This window comes from Apostichopus japonicus, chromosome 16, assembly GCF_037975245.1.
Source record: "Apostichopus japonicus isolate 1M-3 chromosome 16, ASM3797524v1, whole genome shotgun sequence".
Classification (NCBI taxonomy): domain Eukaryota; kingdom Metazoa; phylum Echinodermata; class Holothuroidea; order Aspidochirotida; family Stichopodidae; genus Apostichopus; species Apostichopus japonicus.
In genome coordinates, this window is record NC_092576.1 from 42092372 (window position 1) to 42110579 (window position 18208).

The 18208-nt window shown below is 33.9% G+C and overlaps 2 protein-coding genes across 21 annotated transcripts in view; one reads left to right on the forward strand and one right to left on the reverse strand.

Annotated features, from left to right (window-relative positions):
* LOC139982656 (uncharacterized) overlaps window positions 1-18130 on the reverse strand; it is a 333630-nt gene extending 315500 nt beyond the window's left edge. For 5 of the 20 annotated variants that reach the window (XM_071995676.1, XM_071995677.1, XM_071995678.1 and 2 more), the window contains exons 1-3: window positions 17155-18070; window positions 1512-1569; window positions 66-377 (exon numbers count right to left, since the gene is read on the reverse strand). In XM_071995676.1, coding sequence (XP_071851777.1) covers window positions 66-377; window positions 1512-1569; window positions 17155-17193 — 409 coding nt within the window. In that variant the 5' untranslated portion in view covers window positions 17194-18070. Of the gene's footprint in view, window positions 1-65; window positions 378-1511; window positions 1570-17154 lie in introns of all 20 variants that reach the window. The other 15 variants (XM_071995681.1, XM_071995679.1, XM_071995685.1 and 12 more) reach the window with 11 other exon arrangements.
* Window positions 8681-16657, forward strand: LOC139982665 (ephrin type-A receptor 4a-like). The gene is made up of 10 exons (XM_071995703.1): window positions 8681-8885; window positions 9055-9134; window positions 10036-10206; window positions 10379-10489; window positions 10762-10934; window positions 11506-11625; window positions 13186-13297; window positions 13682-13754; window positions 14373-14454; window positions 15067-16657. Exons 1-10 carry the CDS (start codon window positions 8713-8715, stop codon window positions 15172-15174), a joined length of 1203 nt encoding a protein of 400 aa, XP_071851804.1. The 5' UTR covers window positions 8681-8712; the 3' UTR covers window positions 15175-16657.
* Window positions 18131-18208: the final 78 nt, after the last annotated feature.

Consider the following 18208-nt stretch of genomic DNA (forward strand, 5'->3'; position numbering starts at 1 on the left):
AAGTTGAGAGGATAGAAGATATTTTTTGTATATTTTGCATTGGAAGGGAAAACAAGTCTTCTTACCATAAGTTATAACCTTGACATAATGCCATTTTACCGGATCTTTGAAATTGATGATTTGAGAAACCACGAAGACTGTTTCATGCATGATCGAAACATCATTGATAATCAATGATCCACTGGGTAAAATATCAAACTCCCCTGATGCGTAGCCTTTTCCACTTTTTTCTGAATGTTGAAAGACTAATATTGGTGGATCGTCTTCAAAATTTGTAGAATTATACCACAAAACTCCCACAAAACCGTCACTAAAGGAGCAATTCAGAATTGATCTTCTTCCAATTTCTACCATCTGTTGGTTCTCACATTCGTTGCCTGCAAAGCAAATAGATATCTTATTTTTAAACATAAAACATCGATTCTGGTTTCCATGCATGTTTTTTTTTTTGCCTATCCAATGTTAATCCGATACTTTCAAAATGAAACGCCGTTGAACAAGATGTATCTAATTTACATCTATTTGCACATAGTCACCAGTAAAACCTCATGTTTCATAAAATATCAAAAGTTCACGAAAAAAAAAGAATAATTGTTAATCTACAAGTTCTTGTCAGTATCATAAATATGCAACCGATACATAGAACAAAGTAACTGCTGTGTGGAAGTGAATCAAGCTGCTACATCGGTATCACGTGCTATCAGTACTACAGTAATAATAGAAGATATGCGGACAAAATGTAACTTGCTACCAATGTATCAGATGCATCAGCACGATCCAGGTTTTACTGTGGTAAAAACCTTTAAGATTTACCGTAGTTACTGCAATCTCTTTGTGAATTGGGTAGAAAGTGACAAACAGTTTAACTAGAATATTAGGTCAATTTAACTCTACGTCGGTGGTTGACGTCAGACATGACTCTTAGAAGCGTACTAGAGGAACTGGAACGAGAAAGAACTAAGGTACAATTTGAGTTGTACTAGATAAATATATATATATATATATATATATATATATATATATATATATATATATATATATATATATATATATATATATATATATATATATATATATATATATATATATATATATATATATATATATATATATATACATATATATATACATATATATATATATATATATATATATATATATATATATATATATCTATATATATATATATATGTATATATATATATATGTATATATATATGTATATATATATGTATATATATATGTATATATATATATATATATATATATATATATATATATATGTATATATATATGTATATATATATATATATATATATTTATATATATATATATATATATATATATATATACATATATATATATATATATATATATATATATATATATATTAACGGCTATCATAAATAGATACTGCGCTCCTTTCGCTAACCAATACTACTATAAAAATATATTCTAGATTAGCTCATCCGCTGAAGGACTTAAGAAGAACACCTCAATAGATAGCTTACCTTCAGTCACAGTAAAAAGAGCAACGAGTATAGTTAAACTACCTAAAATCATCGGCATCTGAAATTTGGAGAGAAGAGAAAACGTTCTAATGAAAGACTGCGTAGATTTATCAGTTGGTTTAATCGTATATGCTATAGCAGGATCTCTAGTTTGCCATTAGAGAATATCATGTTATGATCGCAACGTCATACCCTTTAACTTATACTGGTATCTGAAAGTAAAAAAAAAAAAAAAAACATATGCACTTGAAAGGTCGCTTGTCTTTGATATAACATTTGCCTATCTTATGTGCTCTTACTTTCGCCAAGGTTATTCCCGACATGTATGTATCACTGCAAAGTCGTGATCAATAATTTACTATTATATTGTTTGCGCTAAGGATACATATTGCTAAGATAATTGACGAAAGGACTTTAACCTCCATTCTTAATAGTTAATCAATGTCGATGTGAAAGTGATAGAGAAAATATGTAATGGTCGCTTTGGATAACGATTTGTTTTATATACCTGACTTTATATTTGCCCTCCTTGCTTGTTAAGATTAGCTTTCTTTTCCATGTAGTCATATACTATATGACACAACGCATGCTCTCATACAAGTCAGATATATCGTCACCATGCGTTCATTCGTGTCATGTTTTGTCTTTTCTCTAGGTTTGTGGTGTTCCTTCATTCCTTCGTTTACAACTATTAAATTCTACACACATCATGTAATTCAGTCGCATTCAATATCATTGGACGGTTGTCACCGTTCTAGTCTTGACAACGATTGGACGTTTCAGGACGAGATATTGGTTGTTCATAATGTTATCGTTAATCCGATATTTGGCAACACGATTCAAATGTTGGGCAACAACTCACTTTATATATCAAATGTGTCACTGATGCACGAAGGAACCTATAAATGTCAGCGATCATCAAATGTGTTGGTAGAACATAACCTGCTGGTTGAGAGTAAATACAATTTTAGATTGTAACAATACTGAAAATTTAAAGTTAAGTCAATTTAATGACATATATATTTATTTTGATTTGCTTATTTATGGTAAGTTTGAATAGTGTAACTATTTTAATGTCAGGTATTCTAACTACAAATGTGGTGTCTCAGTGACAAACATTAAAACAAATTAAAGTTCACCTTACATGATAATATACTGTAACGTTTCTTGTGTACACAATTATATGTTTTGACCGTTTAAATGTATACATATTAATGAATTTGTTTAAATAGTGTTTAAAGTGTGATTTACTCATATTTCCTTCTACTGATCAATCAAGTGATCTGGAAGGGCCCCTGACATATGAGGAAATTACAGGAGTTTTGAGGAATATGAAGAATAATAAGTCGCCAGGTTCTGATGGTTTCTCCGTTGAATTTTTCAAATGTTTTTGGGACGATATTGGTCCATTCTTATATACCATCACTGAATTTTGGGTATAAAAACTATCTTTCTGTGACACAAAAGCATGGTGTAATTACCCTAATTCCGAAAAGTGGCAAACCACGTTATTACTTAAATAATTGGAGACCAATATCTCTGTTGAATGTTCTCTATAAAATCGCATCTTCTTGTATTGCTAATCGTATGAAAAAAGTATTGCCCAATATTATTTCTCCTGACCAGAGTGGCTTTCTTGGTGGTAGGTACATTGGTGACAGTATTCGCACAGTGTATGATATTATGCATTCTCTGGAGTTAGATAATACACCGGGTATTTTGTTTGGGGTTGATTTTGAAAAGGCCTTTGACAGTATATCAGTTACTTTCATTAGAAAAGTTCTTAATCTCTTTAACTTTGGGCCGTCTATTATTAGATGGTTTGATACTTTCTATAGTGATAACTACTCATCAGTATTGGTAAATGGTTTTCTGTCAGAAAAATTTCCCATTGAGCGTGGTTGTAGGCAGGGTGACCCTCTGTCCCCTTATTTATTTATTCTTTCTACTGAACTTTTGAATAGCCTCGTTAACAGTGATGATTCTATTCGTGGTATTGATATTGGGGGACAGGTTTTCAAAACTGTTCAATACGCATCCGATACAACCTTTTTCATGCATGGTGACAGTACTTCTTTCAATAGGGTTATGGTACAACTTGACTATTTCAGAGATTTGTCTGGTCTCAAATTGAATTTGGACAAGTCCCTTTTAGTGGGACTGGGTAGTTTAAGAGGGCTTTCCATTCCACTTGATAAGAAGTATGCTATTCGTTGGAACACAGGTGAAGATTTCACTCTTTTAGGAATTGTTTTCAATACAGATTTGGGGGGCATGGTTAAAACAAAATTACGATAAAGCATTGAATTAAAGTTTCAAATGTGATAAAATTGTGGGAAAAGCGTTATCTTACAGCGCTTGGTCGTATTACAATTGTTAAGTCTCTCATGTTACCATGTTTCAACTATTATATCATGTCACTTCCGCTGCCTGACTTGGAGTATAGAAATAGGGTAAATTCTTTATTTTTCCGTTTCGTATGGAAAAATAAACCAGACCGTATAAGCCGTAAACAATTAAAGCTCAGTTATGCAGATGGAGGGTTGAATATGATAGATTTTTCTAAAGACTGTGAGGCACTAAAAATAAGCACTTTTGGTCGTCTTCTGAAGAGTGATCATTTCAGCTTCAGCTCTTGTTATTTACGTAAATATAACATTTGCACCGACATGTTTTTTACCAATGGGGATTTCTATATAAAATTAGCTAGTTTGAGATCTGCTAACCCCTTTTGGAGAAATCTCTTCGAAATAACATATATATTTATTCGAGATGAGCTATCTACTATTAATGATGATGCGACCATATTAACTTTGCCTGTCTGGAATAATGGGCTGATTGAAATTGGTAACAGTCCAGTGTATTACAAGCGCTGGTATGACAAAGGTATCCGTTTTGTTTGCGATTTTGTCACAGTTGATGGCAGGTTTTATAGTTTTGACAATTTCATCCAAAAGTATCTTGTTTCCACGAATTTTGTAGAATATTATGGTATTATTAACTCCGTTAAAACTTTTTGGAATGGACCTGCTCTGGATGGGAATATGGATATTGCTTTTCCAAACAATTGCTACTTTAACAAAATGCTTTACAATGGTATGTTCCGTTCGAAAGATATTTACAACAAGTTACTACAAGGATTCGAAGTTGATTCAGAAATCCTATACAAAATGGTGTGGTACCCTCGATATTACTAAGGAAGATTGGTCTTTTTATTGTTCAGTGCCATTCAAGTGTTATGGTGATGTTAATTTGAGGTGGTTTCAGTATAGGCTGCTTCAGAGGATTATCCCGTCCAATAAGTACTTGCATTTAATAAAAGCAATTACTCATGACACTTGTACTTTTTGTCATAGGTATGTTGAGACAATTGAACATTTGTTCTATTATTGCCCACTCTCAGCTAGGCTTTGGAATCATCTCCAAACTTTGTTAAACAATATAGATATTGGTTTAGTACTAGACATTTAGACAGTGTTGTTTGGTGCGGACATTGTTAGAGAGCTGAATTTGATTATAATTTTAGTAAAGAAATTCATTTTCAACTGCAAAGTACGGAAAGAAATTCCACTGCAGAATAAGTTACTATTGTTTCTGAGGGACTATTTTCTATTACAAAAACACATTTTGTTGCGTAATATGAAAAGCAGTGTTTGGAGGAAATATTGGTACCCTTGGTATAATTTTTTACACCTTCAGAATGTATTAAAATAAATACTTTTTAGTTTTTTCTAGGTATTTTCACTAAGTCACCATTAGAGTGCTATATTATGTTAAGTTATAGTTGCAAGAGAAATAAAAAAGAGAAAAACAAAATATTTCCTTGTTTGGTATTCAGTAAGCGCCTTGCTTTATTTTAAACATTGATTTTATTTTTATATTACTACTTTTGTGTAGTCTAGACTACTACACGAACGTTTGATACTAAAGTAATTACTTTGATTTGCTTAATTATGGTAAGTCTGAAGATTGAGCTTACGGGTTTGAAGATAAGTAGAGCAGATTTAATACTTGGAGACTTTATTTATCAAAGACTGTTAAAATGTTCACCAAGGGCTTTATTTTCACCGATAACGTAGGTTAGTTTATTTTGTATAATACTTTCAACAATGTAGCGCTTAATATTTCATTGGTATTTGTGCCGTCACGTTCTTTTATTGCAGTATAATTGTCAACGTCCATTGTGCTACAAATTATGTTATTAAATTGGTTGCAAGTTATTATACTATTAGATAAACGGTTAATAACTCGATTCCCATCACGCTGAACATTACTTTACTTATTGTAACGTATAGTTCACTATCCAGGGCTCGTCACTGTGCATATATCGGTGCATAAAAGTAGCGAAAAAACGCGGGAATAACTTCTGCACTGCAATGACTTAGGAAACTTAGGAGACAATATTTAGGACGATCTGCGACATAGATAAATTGTATTTAAATTGACTCATTGCTGAATATTTCTGGGGTGGGGGGGGGGTACAGGGGAGGATCTGGGAAAGTTATATTCAAAAGTTACTTCCATAGAGCCAGTTAATAAGTTACGAAAACTTTTTGTAGTGTAATTTTAGAAAAAGGAAAGCACTTCAAACTCTACTTTATGTTATCACTAATTAATTTAAGGTAAGGCTAACATGATCTTAAGTCGTTAATGATTTACTTGTCAACATAGCTAAATAAACAAAATACCTAGTACAAACACTGCTTGAAAGAAGTGAAGTTACATGTAAAGTTCCTATCGAAAGTACCAATTTGTTCATAATTAATAGCATTATGCCACTTGGGCACTTCAACCATCAAAATGTAACTAGGGCTTAATCACATTTAATTAAGGAGGAAACATAATTGGATTAAGGAAATGAAACCTAAAACTACAGAGGTGAAGAATGAACAATTTGTTGATATTAGGTCAATGCAACTGTAATGTTGTCATCAGAGAAATTCAGAAAATTACATCTTTTATTGTTTTTCTTTATAATAGTTTAATCATATTGGAGGAATTTCTAAATAATATTCCTACATGTTGATGAAATTAAATAGGAAAATTCATGTGTAAGCTATGGAAATGTATTCGTTTAAATGATAAGGAAATAACAAAGGAAGCTGTTTACATTCTAACAATACTACGCTACCATTCTATAGAGACAATAATTACCTGCTTATTCCCAAGAAGATGTTTGGTAATAATATAAAGATTAGGAGGATGATAGAAGTCATAAAAACTTACAGTCATTTCTTTGTGATGTAATGCAATGTAAATTGTCCAGCATGTTAAAATGTAAACAGTTGACTTAATTCCTACATACTATACGCTGGTATAGTTAAGCGATTCCAAATAGGCTGGTAAAACGTTTTCTGAGATCATTGGTTTATTAAACACGTGCAGAAGTCATGCTATATGTCGTTCATTGCATTGAAGTGAGTAAATGCGTGTTAAAAGATGTATTAAAGGTAATTCAAAATAACTCTTCATGCAAACGATTCTTTTAAAAATCGTTTCCTCTACCTCAGCTGCATTGTAAACGTGATTATTACATTTGTTTTGATTTGAAATATATTTTTTAAGTATTGCCGTGACGCTTAACTAATTAGTTATCATGCTCGAGCCTCGAAGCCAAGAAGTTCTAGCTTATATTTCACCTTGCAGTTTCTGTATCATTAAGCCTTCTTTAATTAATAAATGATTTGTTTTTCCTTCTTACCAGCTATTCCAGAAGTACATTTAAAAATAGCAGGTCAACCCCAACATGAGTACGTAGTGATCGATGGAAGTGACATGGTAGTAGCAGTATGTCAGGCCAATGGAACAACACCTGACCTCAACCTGACTTGGTTGATAGACAACCAGAATATCGATCTATTTAAAGCTGCTGAAGTTGTATCCAAGAAAGTCGATATTAGAGATAACTTCTATACCTTGGAGACAAGATTGTCTTTTCCGTACGAGCAGAGTCATGGAAACGTTACTTGCGTTCTAAATGGCGTATGGCAGAAACGTCGTTGTGCTTCCTTTGTAATGCAAAGAGGTGACATATTCTTATGTTGTTTATCGATGGTAATTTTGTGTAAATAGAAATTTAATAGTGGTCATTGATTTAGGTATAAATTCGTCCTTGGTATGATAAAATTGTTATTTTGAGACAGCGATATGAAGTGCGATTATTTTCTGTGAAATTTAGCCATGTTTTGTTATTCCCAATGAATATTTGGATATGTTCACTATTTAATTCTCAAGTGTATAGTCTATCCTAATCAATATCAAATATTTATCTGTCCCATTTCTTTTTCTGTTGTAAGGTCGCTAGTATTATTGTATAGTCTACTTTGTGTAAGAACGTTAACGGCAGGATACTAAGTGGTATACATTCATTCTTCTGTTTGTGTATAATTTGTCTCCAGGGAGCAAGGTATAATCTGTATCTTAATTCATTAACCTTATATACACATACATTTTAATAAACACGTTTCCACCAATTGCATGTTCAGTTGCACAAGCAACTTTGAAGAAATACATGCCAATTAATATAGTTTGTTCTTTCCCTTTTCTAGAGAAAAATGTTTCAGAAGAGGGAGAAGTTCCTGTCCCACAACATCGTGTTAATTACGCCATTCTTATAACTATTTTCGGATCAGTAACCATTCTTGGTATATTTTGTGCTCTCTTTATCTGGAAAGTGTATGGTAAGAAACCTTGAAAATATATCCGCAATACCGTAACCATCTCTCCCTTACGAATTTTACTGCTAGTACCTCCGTGAAATTGGTTCAAAAAATATAACTCTGCTTTTCACTATACAGATTGTCGTAAACATACTCGGTCCATCGGGTAAGTGAGTCTTCTAAAACAGTTTTGATACTTTAAAGAGTATAAAATATAGTCAAAGCCAGGATAATTCTTGTAAATTTCCAAATCATAATGTAAATTACGTCATGTTATAAGACCTGTGAATTAATGATCTGATCACAACGTGGCCAATATATCTCTCAGAAAAAAAGTTATGAAAAACGTATTAAACATACCAAAACAAAATATTTCACAATAGTTGTCATTATCCAGTACAGTATTTGATATTTGGTGTCAATAATGTTTGATAATTCTATGGAAATGTCATCTAATGAAATAATAGTTAGTTTTGATTTTCAAATTTCAGAAAAGAAGACCCAGCAAAGGACAAATCATTTCAAAATGGTATTTACATTCAATGACATTTTTCGTTAAAGCAGGACTGATTCAGAGGTACTCTTGTACAAACTACATCCATTCGTTTTATCAATCTCACAATGCAGTGAGCACTTTTCTAATTCAAAGTCTGATATTTGTCTGCTATCTATCTTTCTATTTAGATAACACGGGGAGATATCCAACGATTCATGAGTAAGTATTATGCCGCTGTTGTAATTACACTTGAGAGTGGAGCGTGTTATTGAGTAACCTCCCTCTTGCCTTTCACTCCTACCAAGTACGTCTTTGTTACATATGTTTATTAATATATGAAGCAACATCTCTGGTTAACTGTTACTGTTCCGATCTATTTTTTTTAAAGTTTTCAACTACCAAACATCCCTTCTACATCAATCGAAGACCCTGATTACATCTACGCTGATGAAAACGAAAATTCAAAAGGTAGGCCTAATGCCATACACTATGAATAATTACAAACGTTCCAAAATCATGCTTTCCATGTAACACTGTCAGGGATGCTGGTGAATAAGATTAAAGGAAAATGGTATGAAAGGATAAGGGTAAATCCTACATATGAACTAGAAAATTATGTGATCTCATAACCTCTACAAATTGAATCATTAGATTGTTATTGCACAATGTGATGATGTAAGTTGCCAAAAGTCCGAATACCTGTGGTTTCAAATAGCCAAAAAAGTATTTCATATGTAAAATTAATATGTGGCGTAACTTACAGCATGATATCAAACAACGTTTAACTGAGAATAGTATTGTAACGCTACTTCCCTGTCTGGTGGGGCAATTTGTAAAGCTGGCGTTGGAGAAAGTAAGTCTCGACAAAAAAGATCGCAATAGAGAAGATATTTAAGTACCCGTGGCACAGTGGTACCTAATATACAGACCTTTAGCACACAAGGTTCATCGCGCTCGAGAACGTACTAATTTAAAGAAAACCGCCTATGAGTTGCGGTCACCGGTCACCAGTCTTCCGGAGACCGGAAAGCTCAACTCTTCGAACAAAGGGGAGGTGCACGATTGTTACATCAGAGTAAAAGTAGGATAGGCAAAGATTTACAACATTACTTTAAGCTTAAATCAGTTAGTACAGCATAACGAATAGCTTTCAAAAGTTAAAATACTACGCAAAATATGTTACAGTACCAAACACATACACCATACAGTTTCCATGAGAAAAAAAAGTAGCAATTCAATGTCAGATTCTGGAAGAAGATCGCATTTCGTTGTAGCACCGAGTGTTTTTAAGTATCTTCCCTCTTTTGGGCAAATGTCTGCGCTGGTGGTACGCTTTAAAATACGACGGACGTATTATTTGTTTCGACAGAGACATATTATTTACCATCGTATGATAAGCAAGTACAAGGGAAAATGTTCAATGTTGAGGATCTGCACCGCATATACCAGATGAAGATGGGAGCGATATACACCAGATGGATGGGAACAATCAACCTCTCTTCGGAAGAAAAACGATGTGTCGTAGTAACAACACCAAGCGGTAATATATATTAATATTCATCAAATATTAACTACGCGTATGTAAGTTGAGCGTCGTTTATCAAATTATGTATTTCCTGGTACACATTCAAATGCAAAATCGCTTGTGTCTGTTTCTAAACGGTATCGTACCACACATAAACCAAAAAAAAAAATATTTTTCTCACATTTAGAGAACGCTTCTCAACAGAATGAAAGGAGTTGGGATCAATATGTAAAGAGAATGTTGGACATACCTGAAAACCCAAACATCGTTACAATGGAGGGGTTCTGTGTTGATGGAGGTATTTCTACAGTTAAAGCAATTCTTTTCTGTTTTAATTACTAGTAACCAATTAAGTATGTTACGCTTACCACTCTTTTCTTGAAGACCTCTCAATTCGATATATCTTGGCTCATGTCAAGGCATCCGAAATAATTTTCTTCTAAAAAACATATTTGCGTTATTCGAAACTAATGAATTATGTTGCCAGTCTAGACAACGTGATAACTGTAAACAGGCAAATACAATGAAATATTTATGGCCAAACCTTCGCAAACGTTTATTTTCTGACAGATAAAATATGTTTGTTTCATACTCATTTGAACTGCAAAACTCTCGACAAACACTTACGAAAACCATTGAAAGGGAACATTGAGAAGATGCCGTCGGTTGCCATGGCAATCACGGAGGTGATGAAGTACGTGATGGGCATTCTGAAAGGCATGGAACTGATACACTCTTACGGGGTACTGTTTTATGTTACTTTTGAAACTGTAGTATTAAGGAAATCTTCCTACTAGCATACATTTTTCGGGTATTTGATCATTACGTTCTACAAGTAAATGATTAGTTAATATTCGACTTTTATACATCGGAAGTTCAATCAATCTATACATGATTAAGTATAAAATGTATAATTTCACCCACTATTAGCGCTGAAGTATCTGGGAAAATATAAGTTTTGGAATAATACCTGAAAAGTAAACAGAAGTGATAGGTAACCGTGGGATTTATACGCAAGTTGTTTTTCATGGAGAAGGAAACATATTGTTGTAAGGAATATTTGTTATAAGATTGGGGAAGTAGAGGAGAAATATTTAACAATTTAAAGTTGTCTGCAGCCTTGTTATTATATTACATTTCAAAATAGCGGTTCGCATAGGTACAATGTAATTGCAAAATGGTGGTAAGAGAAAAATAACACCAGTGCAAGTCTAGCGTTCCTATTCTGTGAGTATTTTCTGTTTACATCTCTCTTCGGTCTCATCAGGCAAAGAGCAAACGTCATAATCAGGAAGTTTCTGTACTTTTTTTCAGTTTGTTCATCCAGGGTTATCTACGAAGAAGATCTTGCTAACTGACCAAGAAGTATGTAAATTGTATGATTTCTGTCTCACAAAGGATGCGAGACACACAGTGAGAACATTCAAGAAGCAGGTAAGTTGTTGAAATGAAACATTCAATGTTCACATTTATGACGGATGTGTTGTTATTAATAGACAAGGAATTTTAGCAGAGAAAATGATTGTCACGTTAAGTCGGCATTTCCAGATATAAATGTCTTGTGTCTAGCTACTAACTTATCTAGTATGTGTTTGGAGATGTTAAAGTCTACCTTGCAATCTGGTGTATGTTTGAACACTGGTATTTGGATATGGTGATAGTGCATATTTATAGATGTTGATTCTCTAATGCTATCAGGGATACTATCAAGAGTCACGTAGTCGCGAGGGTGCACGTATTTAAAGCAGCATTACTGCGTTTGGTCGCCGTTTTCTACATTTTATACATGTCCATCGAGGGTTTCACATAAATCAATCACAAAACAGCCATCTAAGATATTAGCAAAGTTTTTTCCTGCCAACAATGTTAATTGAAGAGTAATTAAGGATATTTGCAGATAATGAGAAAAGTGTCCACGACAAATTCCACATTTAAAATTAATCGCATACAATTCCCCCGAACCCACTTGTTTGAATTCAACCAATCAGAGCACCAGGTTTACTTATGAGCCGTTGCTAAAAATAAATTCCAGACTTCGCGTTGGTACAACCAGGGAGTTAGTATGGAACTCCCTGGTACAACTGCCATATAGACTGTACACAAATCAAGCATGGTGTTGTATTACGTATTGGTCAATGACTTTCGTAGTGTTTAAATATTCATATTATGGGCGAAGTTTATTGGGATCCCAACGGGAAAATCTTGGAGAAAAACAAAGTTGAAAGCTGAAAATTTGTCGACTTTCATGCAACCATATGAAGTAAGATTTAAATAGATTACCTAGTTATGTATGTCGTTATGGCATAGTAGAGTCAATGAGGTTGAGGAAAATCATAGAAAAGGACGCAAAATGCTGCTTTAAAAGAGAGAAGTTGAGAGAAGCCGACACCATTAGCGTTTTTCTTTGACTTAACAATAGTAGAATCATAATTTTAGTAGGTTCAATTAAGAGCACGTGTAGTACCTGTTTGATACAAAAACAACAAAGAAAGCTATCTTAATTATTCACAAAATTTGACTACAGTGTATAAATGCTATTATTACATAAGAGTCAAGCACTGATTACGGCACCTTTAACTTTTCTTGCCCACGCATTAACTATTTCCTAATTTACTAGGTTGGCAACTTTGGATTTCTGATTTACCATATCGATTATAGAATAGTGATTTCAAAATTGTACAACAAACCGCAGACTTAATTATGCGAGTTTCTTACAAATATCACATAAAATGTAACACGTTTTACTACACAATTAGTTCCTAATTTTAAAAGGAAAAATACACCATGGCCACAGTTTTATTGTTAACTTTACTAATAATACGGGGTGGGTAACATAATGTAATAAGTATGCTTCATTGGCTGGTTGAAGATAAAACTCTTGCAGGCAATTACACGCCCACTTACATGTGTTATATACCTCTCTTTATAAAGATAAACAATCGATTACACTATGTTCCACACTAAATCGCATCGTGTACATATTGTTTAATTCAGAATGACTTCTTCGACTACAACGCCCCACCAGAAGTTGTGTCGCGTAGCGAATATAGTTACAAAAGTGACGTGTGGTACATCGCTCTTGTGATTTGGGAGATACTTCAACCAGGTAAAACGGATGCAACACTATCTCGCCCCTTTTCACTCACAGGAGTAGACAAAATAAACACACTATTTCACTGCATGCTCAAAATGCTTGACCTGTAGAATTGAGTGTCCATTGTAAATCACTGATTGTGTGAATGAAAGCATTAGTACACGAGTTATGATGAACTATGAGTAACTTTACACCATTGTTGTAGAGTGATTATGTGTTACTTTGAGGAATTTGGCATGCTTCGAAAGTTAAGAAATATACATATTCTATCATAGTATGAAACGATATCATATCTTTTTTTTTATCGGACCAAAACTATGCATTTCATACTTTACTAATTTAAAAATCAAACTAAACCAATTTGAAAACTGAATTATTTTCTCTCAAATTCAACAGGATCATCCCCATTTACTATAAAGGGTAATACAACTGTCCTTGAGAAGTGGCCGAATGCGTATGAAGAGATAAGGTAAATAGGTTGCCTCGAGATGTACGTACACTGTGTGATCAACTACGTGGTAAAGTCGAATATACTTTACATACTTGACATAAACTACTATAACATTCGATCAGAAACAAAGTATCATAAATGTAAACTTTGAATGATGTGTTATTCGTGTTATACATGACGTGTCTGTATTCTGAAAGATATGGGTGCAAACAATGCAATATTTATGTTATGTATATGAATCTGTCAGTGAGTAAGTTAGTCAGTTAGTTAGAAAGATTGGAAGAAAACGGCTGTTTCAATTGCTATGTGTAATACTAGACAAACGGTTCGCCCATATAAAGTACGTGTATTACATGGAACACTTGCAAAACACGTAGTTACTTACTGTAATACTGTATTTGGCTCATTGACGTTGTTAGATAGATCATATAAGGTACTTAAATAATCATTTAAGGATGCCATTTGGGGCCAACTAGTCATAGTTAGGTAGTTCAGCAGTTCAAGTACTGAGATAATAGTATAACAATTGCTTCGGGGCGACTTGTCATTGTCAGGTATTGCATTTTAGGTAATTATATAAAGGTTATGTAAAACATTATTAACTCGTGACGATTTCTTACTTTCTTATCACAATAGGAACGAAATGTTATTTAATTGTTGGACTTCAGATTGCTCATTGAGACCAGAAATTAGTAAGATGCGATCTTCATTCATGCAGGTAAGGAAGTTTTAGGTAAACACAGGGACATAAAATATCCCCGTTAAAGAGGGACGGAGTGGGAGAAGAGCAGGATTTTTTTTCTAAAGCGTCCACTTTCAATATTGATTGCATCAGTCATAGTGATTACAGCGTGTAGCGTTATACTGGCAGATGCGCCTACTCAATTATTTAGAATGCTTGACCAGTTATAAACTATATCATGCTCCTACGCTGAGATATCTACGTTGTTTTAAAGGATTACCATTTTGAACCCCTTTCTTCCACAATGATCGGATTGTCTTAGCTAAACGTCGAACCAAATGAAAAGTTAACTTCATTATTACCTTTGATTACACTGAAGTCATCCATGGTAATATCTATGTCGATGGAAAACAATAATTTAAATTGTGTTAAATACATTTCAAACAAATCTCAGTTAAATGTAGGTAACATCTGCAAAGGTTAGTTACTATAGCAACGCAGACTGTTTTTATTATAATATATCCAAATTATTGCAGATGAAGTAGGAGGTAAACCCAATTGGACTGAAATTATGGTTTCTTTCCATTCGTGTTTCGTACGAATACAAAATAATGAACTTAATGCCTTTTTCGTTCATTTTGTTTCTAGATATGTGGTTTGTCTGTCCAGTCTGAGTACACACATTGCCTTGACAAGAACAGTGACAAGAACATGGGTGATACCAATCCATATGAGCGCAGTCTTAACGTACCATAGAACAAACGAGTAACGCATAGATGGAGTTTAAATTGATGTTTAATGTTAGAACCAGCAAAGAAATCCTTGAAGTTAAAGAGTGTTGTTGACATTTCAAGACACAGCGTTAATTGCAGTGTAATTGTTACTGTTTCGTTTTCAAGGCGCCTGTTGGACACATTTTTCTTAAAAATTACACAACTCAATTGTCAATATGAAAACAAAGCTAACATGTGTAAAGTAGAAAAAAATCTGTACACTGGAACTATATATTCATTGTAAATATTTACTTGCTAGCTAAATTTGTGTTAATACTTCCTATCTTACCTGATATCATCATGATTTTGATCACGTTTCAGATACTCTTTTTTAAATGAGCCAAAATTAAAAACGCATATATAATAATTACATCACCTTTTAAAGACAAGAAAATACAAATTTAAACTTCTACCGACTTGTCTACCAAAGTACCGGTAGATTTCCTTAGAATTGCACAACTCAATCGTCAATATGAAAACAAATCTTACATGTGAAAAGAAAAAAAAAATTGTACACTGGAACTATATATTCATTGTAAATATTTGCTTGATGGCTTAATTTGTGTTATTGCCAGTGGCTAGCAGTTGGTGATAAATGTCACCAATACATTGTTATCACATCCGCTTTGTCAATGATGTTATTGAACGGTAAATTTGTGTTAATACTTCTTATCTTTTCTGATATCATCAGGCTTTTATCACGTTTCAGATACTCTTTTTAAATGAGTCAATAGTAAAAACGCATTTACAATAATGACATCACCTTTTAAAGACAAGGAAATATAAATTTAAACTTCGAACTGTCTACCGAAGTACCGGTAGTTCTACCAATTTTTTGAGGTTTTATAATTTACAGTACATGTACTACTCAATGCAGAATGCAGATGCATCCCTTTGTGTATACACGCATATCTTTCCCAACAGACGCTAAAAAAGCACCCAAAGAAACAATTATTTCTTGGGGTTTTCTTTTAGCGTCGTAATGAAAGACGTCTGACTTGGATATGGTTACACTAGGTGAAAACATCAATGTGTACACGGCGTAGCACATTTATGAAACTTTTGAACTCCATATGCGGTGTGCACCGATTCTAGGCTCAGGGCTCATAATGTTTCCGGCCTGCGGCACGGCTCTTCTCGAGTCCCTTAAATTTCGCCTCTGAAGATGATTATAATTATAAGTAATACTAATAAAGTGGCCACTTATAATGCACCATATATGTTAACTTAACACTCCTTGCAGGTTTAAAGTATTATTCAAAGCCAAGGCCCTCTCACACGACTTTACAAGTTAACCCTGGGCATTGGTAACGTGTTAGACCCACACACCTAGGTGTGTACAATCCATCACTCCTGGGGCACAAAGGTGCACCACGTGTCACCCTGGGAACTCCCATAGGTTGCAGCCACAAACCGGCGCACGCAACCATATTCACAAGTTACCTCGCAAGTCCCCATTTATACACCTGCGTGAAGAGAGGCAATGGAGATTAAGTGCCTTGCCCAAGGACACGAACCTGTAATCCTTAGATCGCAATTCAACTGCCGTAACCACTTGACCACTACGCCCCACGATTGTAACTAACGCTTGGCTTGAATGTAGACTTTACAGACACAGCTAAGATATTTACGCTAGATGCAAGGAACAACATTGTTGTAAGCTACTGACATGATGGCCTATTGACAATATTAAGCATGTGACGTGTATCTACGGAACCGTTTTGGCAATATTGTATGTTATCAACATAGAATATTTGTGTCTGCGTGAAACGAGCATGACTATTACAATCATACCCTTTGTAATGAATCCAGAATAGTAAGAACTTAACAACTCCTAACCAAGCAAGAATAAATATCATAACTTTAGTTAATTCGTTGTTAAAATGAACTGTTTTACTTCTCTTCGTCTAAAACGTATGTGTGAATCTGTTTGCAGGAAACTTATACAGTTTGTCTTACTTACCTTTTCCATTGTGTTCATTTTGTATCTGACAACGAACATCTGTTGTGATGCACACTTTCCAAAGTTTTATTACTGGTTAAATTAGGAAAGAACTTCTCTTCAAGACACTAATGATCGTTTTGCCAAACCACATCACACACACACGATATATACCTAAGACACGTATTTCATTTGGTGCTATTGTTATACAGCCTTACATAGGCGTGTTTACATAACATCATAGTGTTTAATTAACGTTGGACCTTAAACACCATATCGCACTCTTAATTGGTTAACAGGCTAATTGCAATCCAGAATTATTTCTGTGGTTAGAAATATTACTAACTGGAGTGCCGCTAGACACTTCAATCAATGCTTTGATTTGGGGTTCCCTATAATGTATCAATAAAATACTACCAAGCTGAACTGAAATTGCTAATTCATAAAATATACAGAATCCCTACAGTCCATGAGGAATCCTTCTTTACTTCAGTTTTGTTGTTGTTATGAGTTTATGTTATATGGTGGTGTGAGTATTTCTTGAAAATCCAAATTGAAATCTTTGCTAATACTGCTGTATGGCGTTCTTGCGTTAACGTTTGGTTAGGATACACTCCCAATGATTATAGTCTGTGTCGAATGTGGTGATCAGTTCACAATTCACATGTTTTTATAAGTTTCGTTGCTTAGAATGGCACAATGAAAGGAGATACAAACACGCTTGAGTGGAGTCAGCAAGCTAGGTAAGTTAAATGTATCTTCCATTTGTTCAAGTATCTTTTGTAACTTAACCACGTTACTAATCTTATGGTTACCATAAACGTGACTTGTGTTTACCCCTGCTCCTATCTATTTATTATGTGTTACCGATGTTTGGTTTGAAGAGAAAGTGCTTACCATAACATGTCTATTGCTCTATCATCCGAGCTATCCAGCCATTGGTAGCGATCTCTTTTTAGCCACGTTTTTGCTATGGCGCAAGGCAGAGACCATGAATTCAAGAGTTGTTAACATTAAAAAATACATATAATATCCAAACTATAGTTGTTTCTTTGATGTTTCTTTGTTCTAGTAC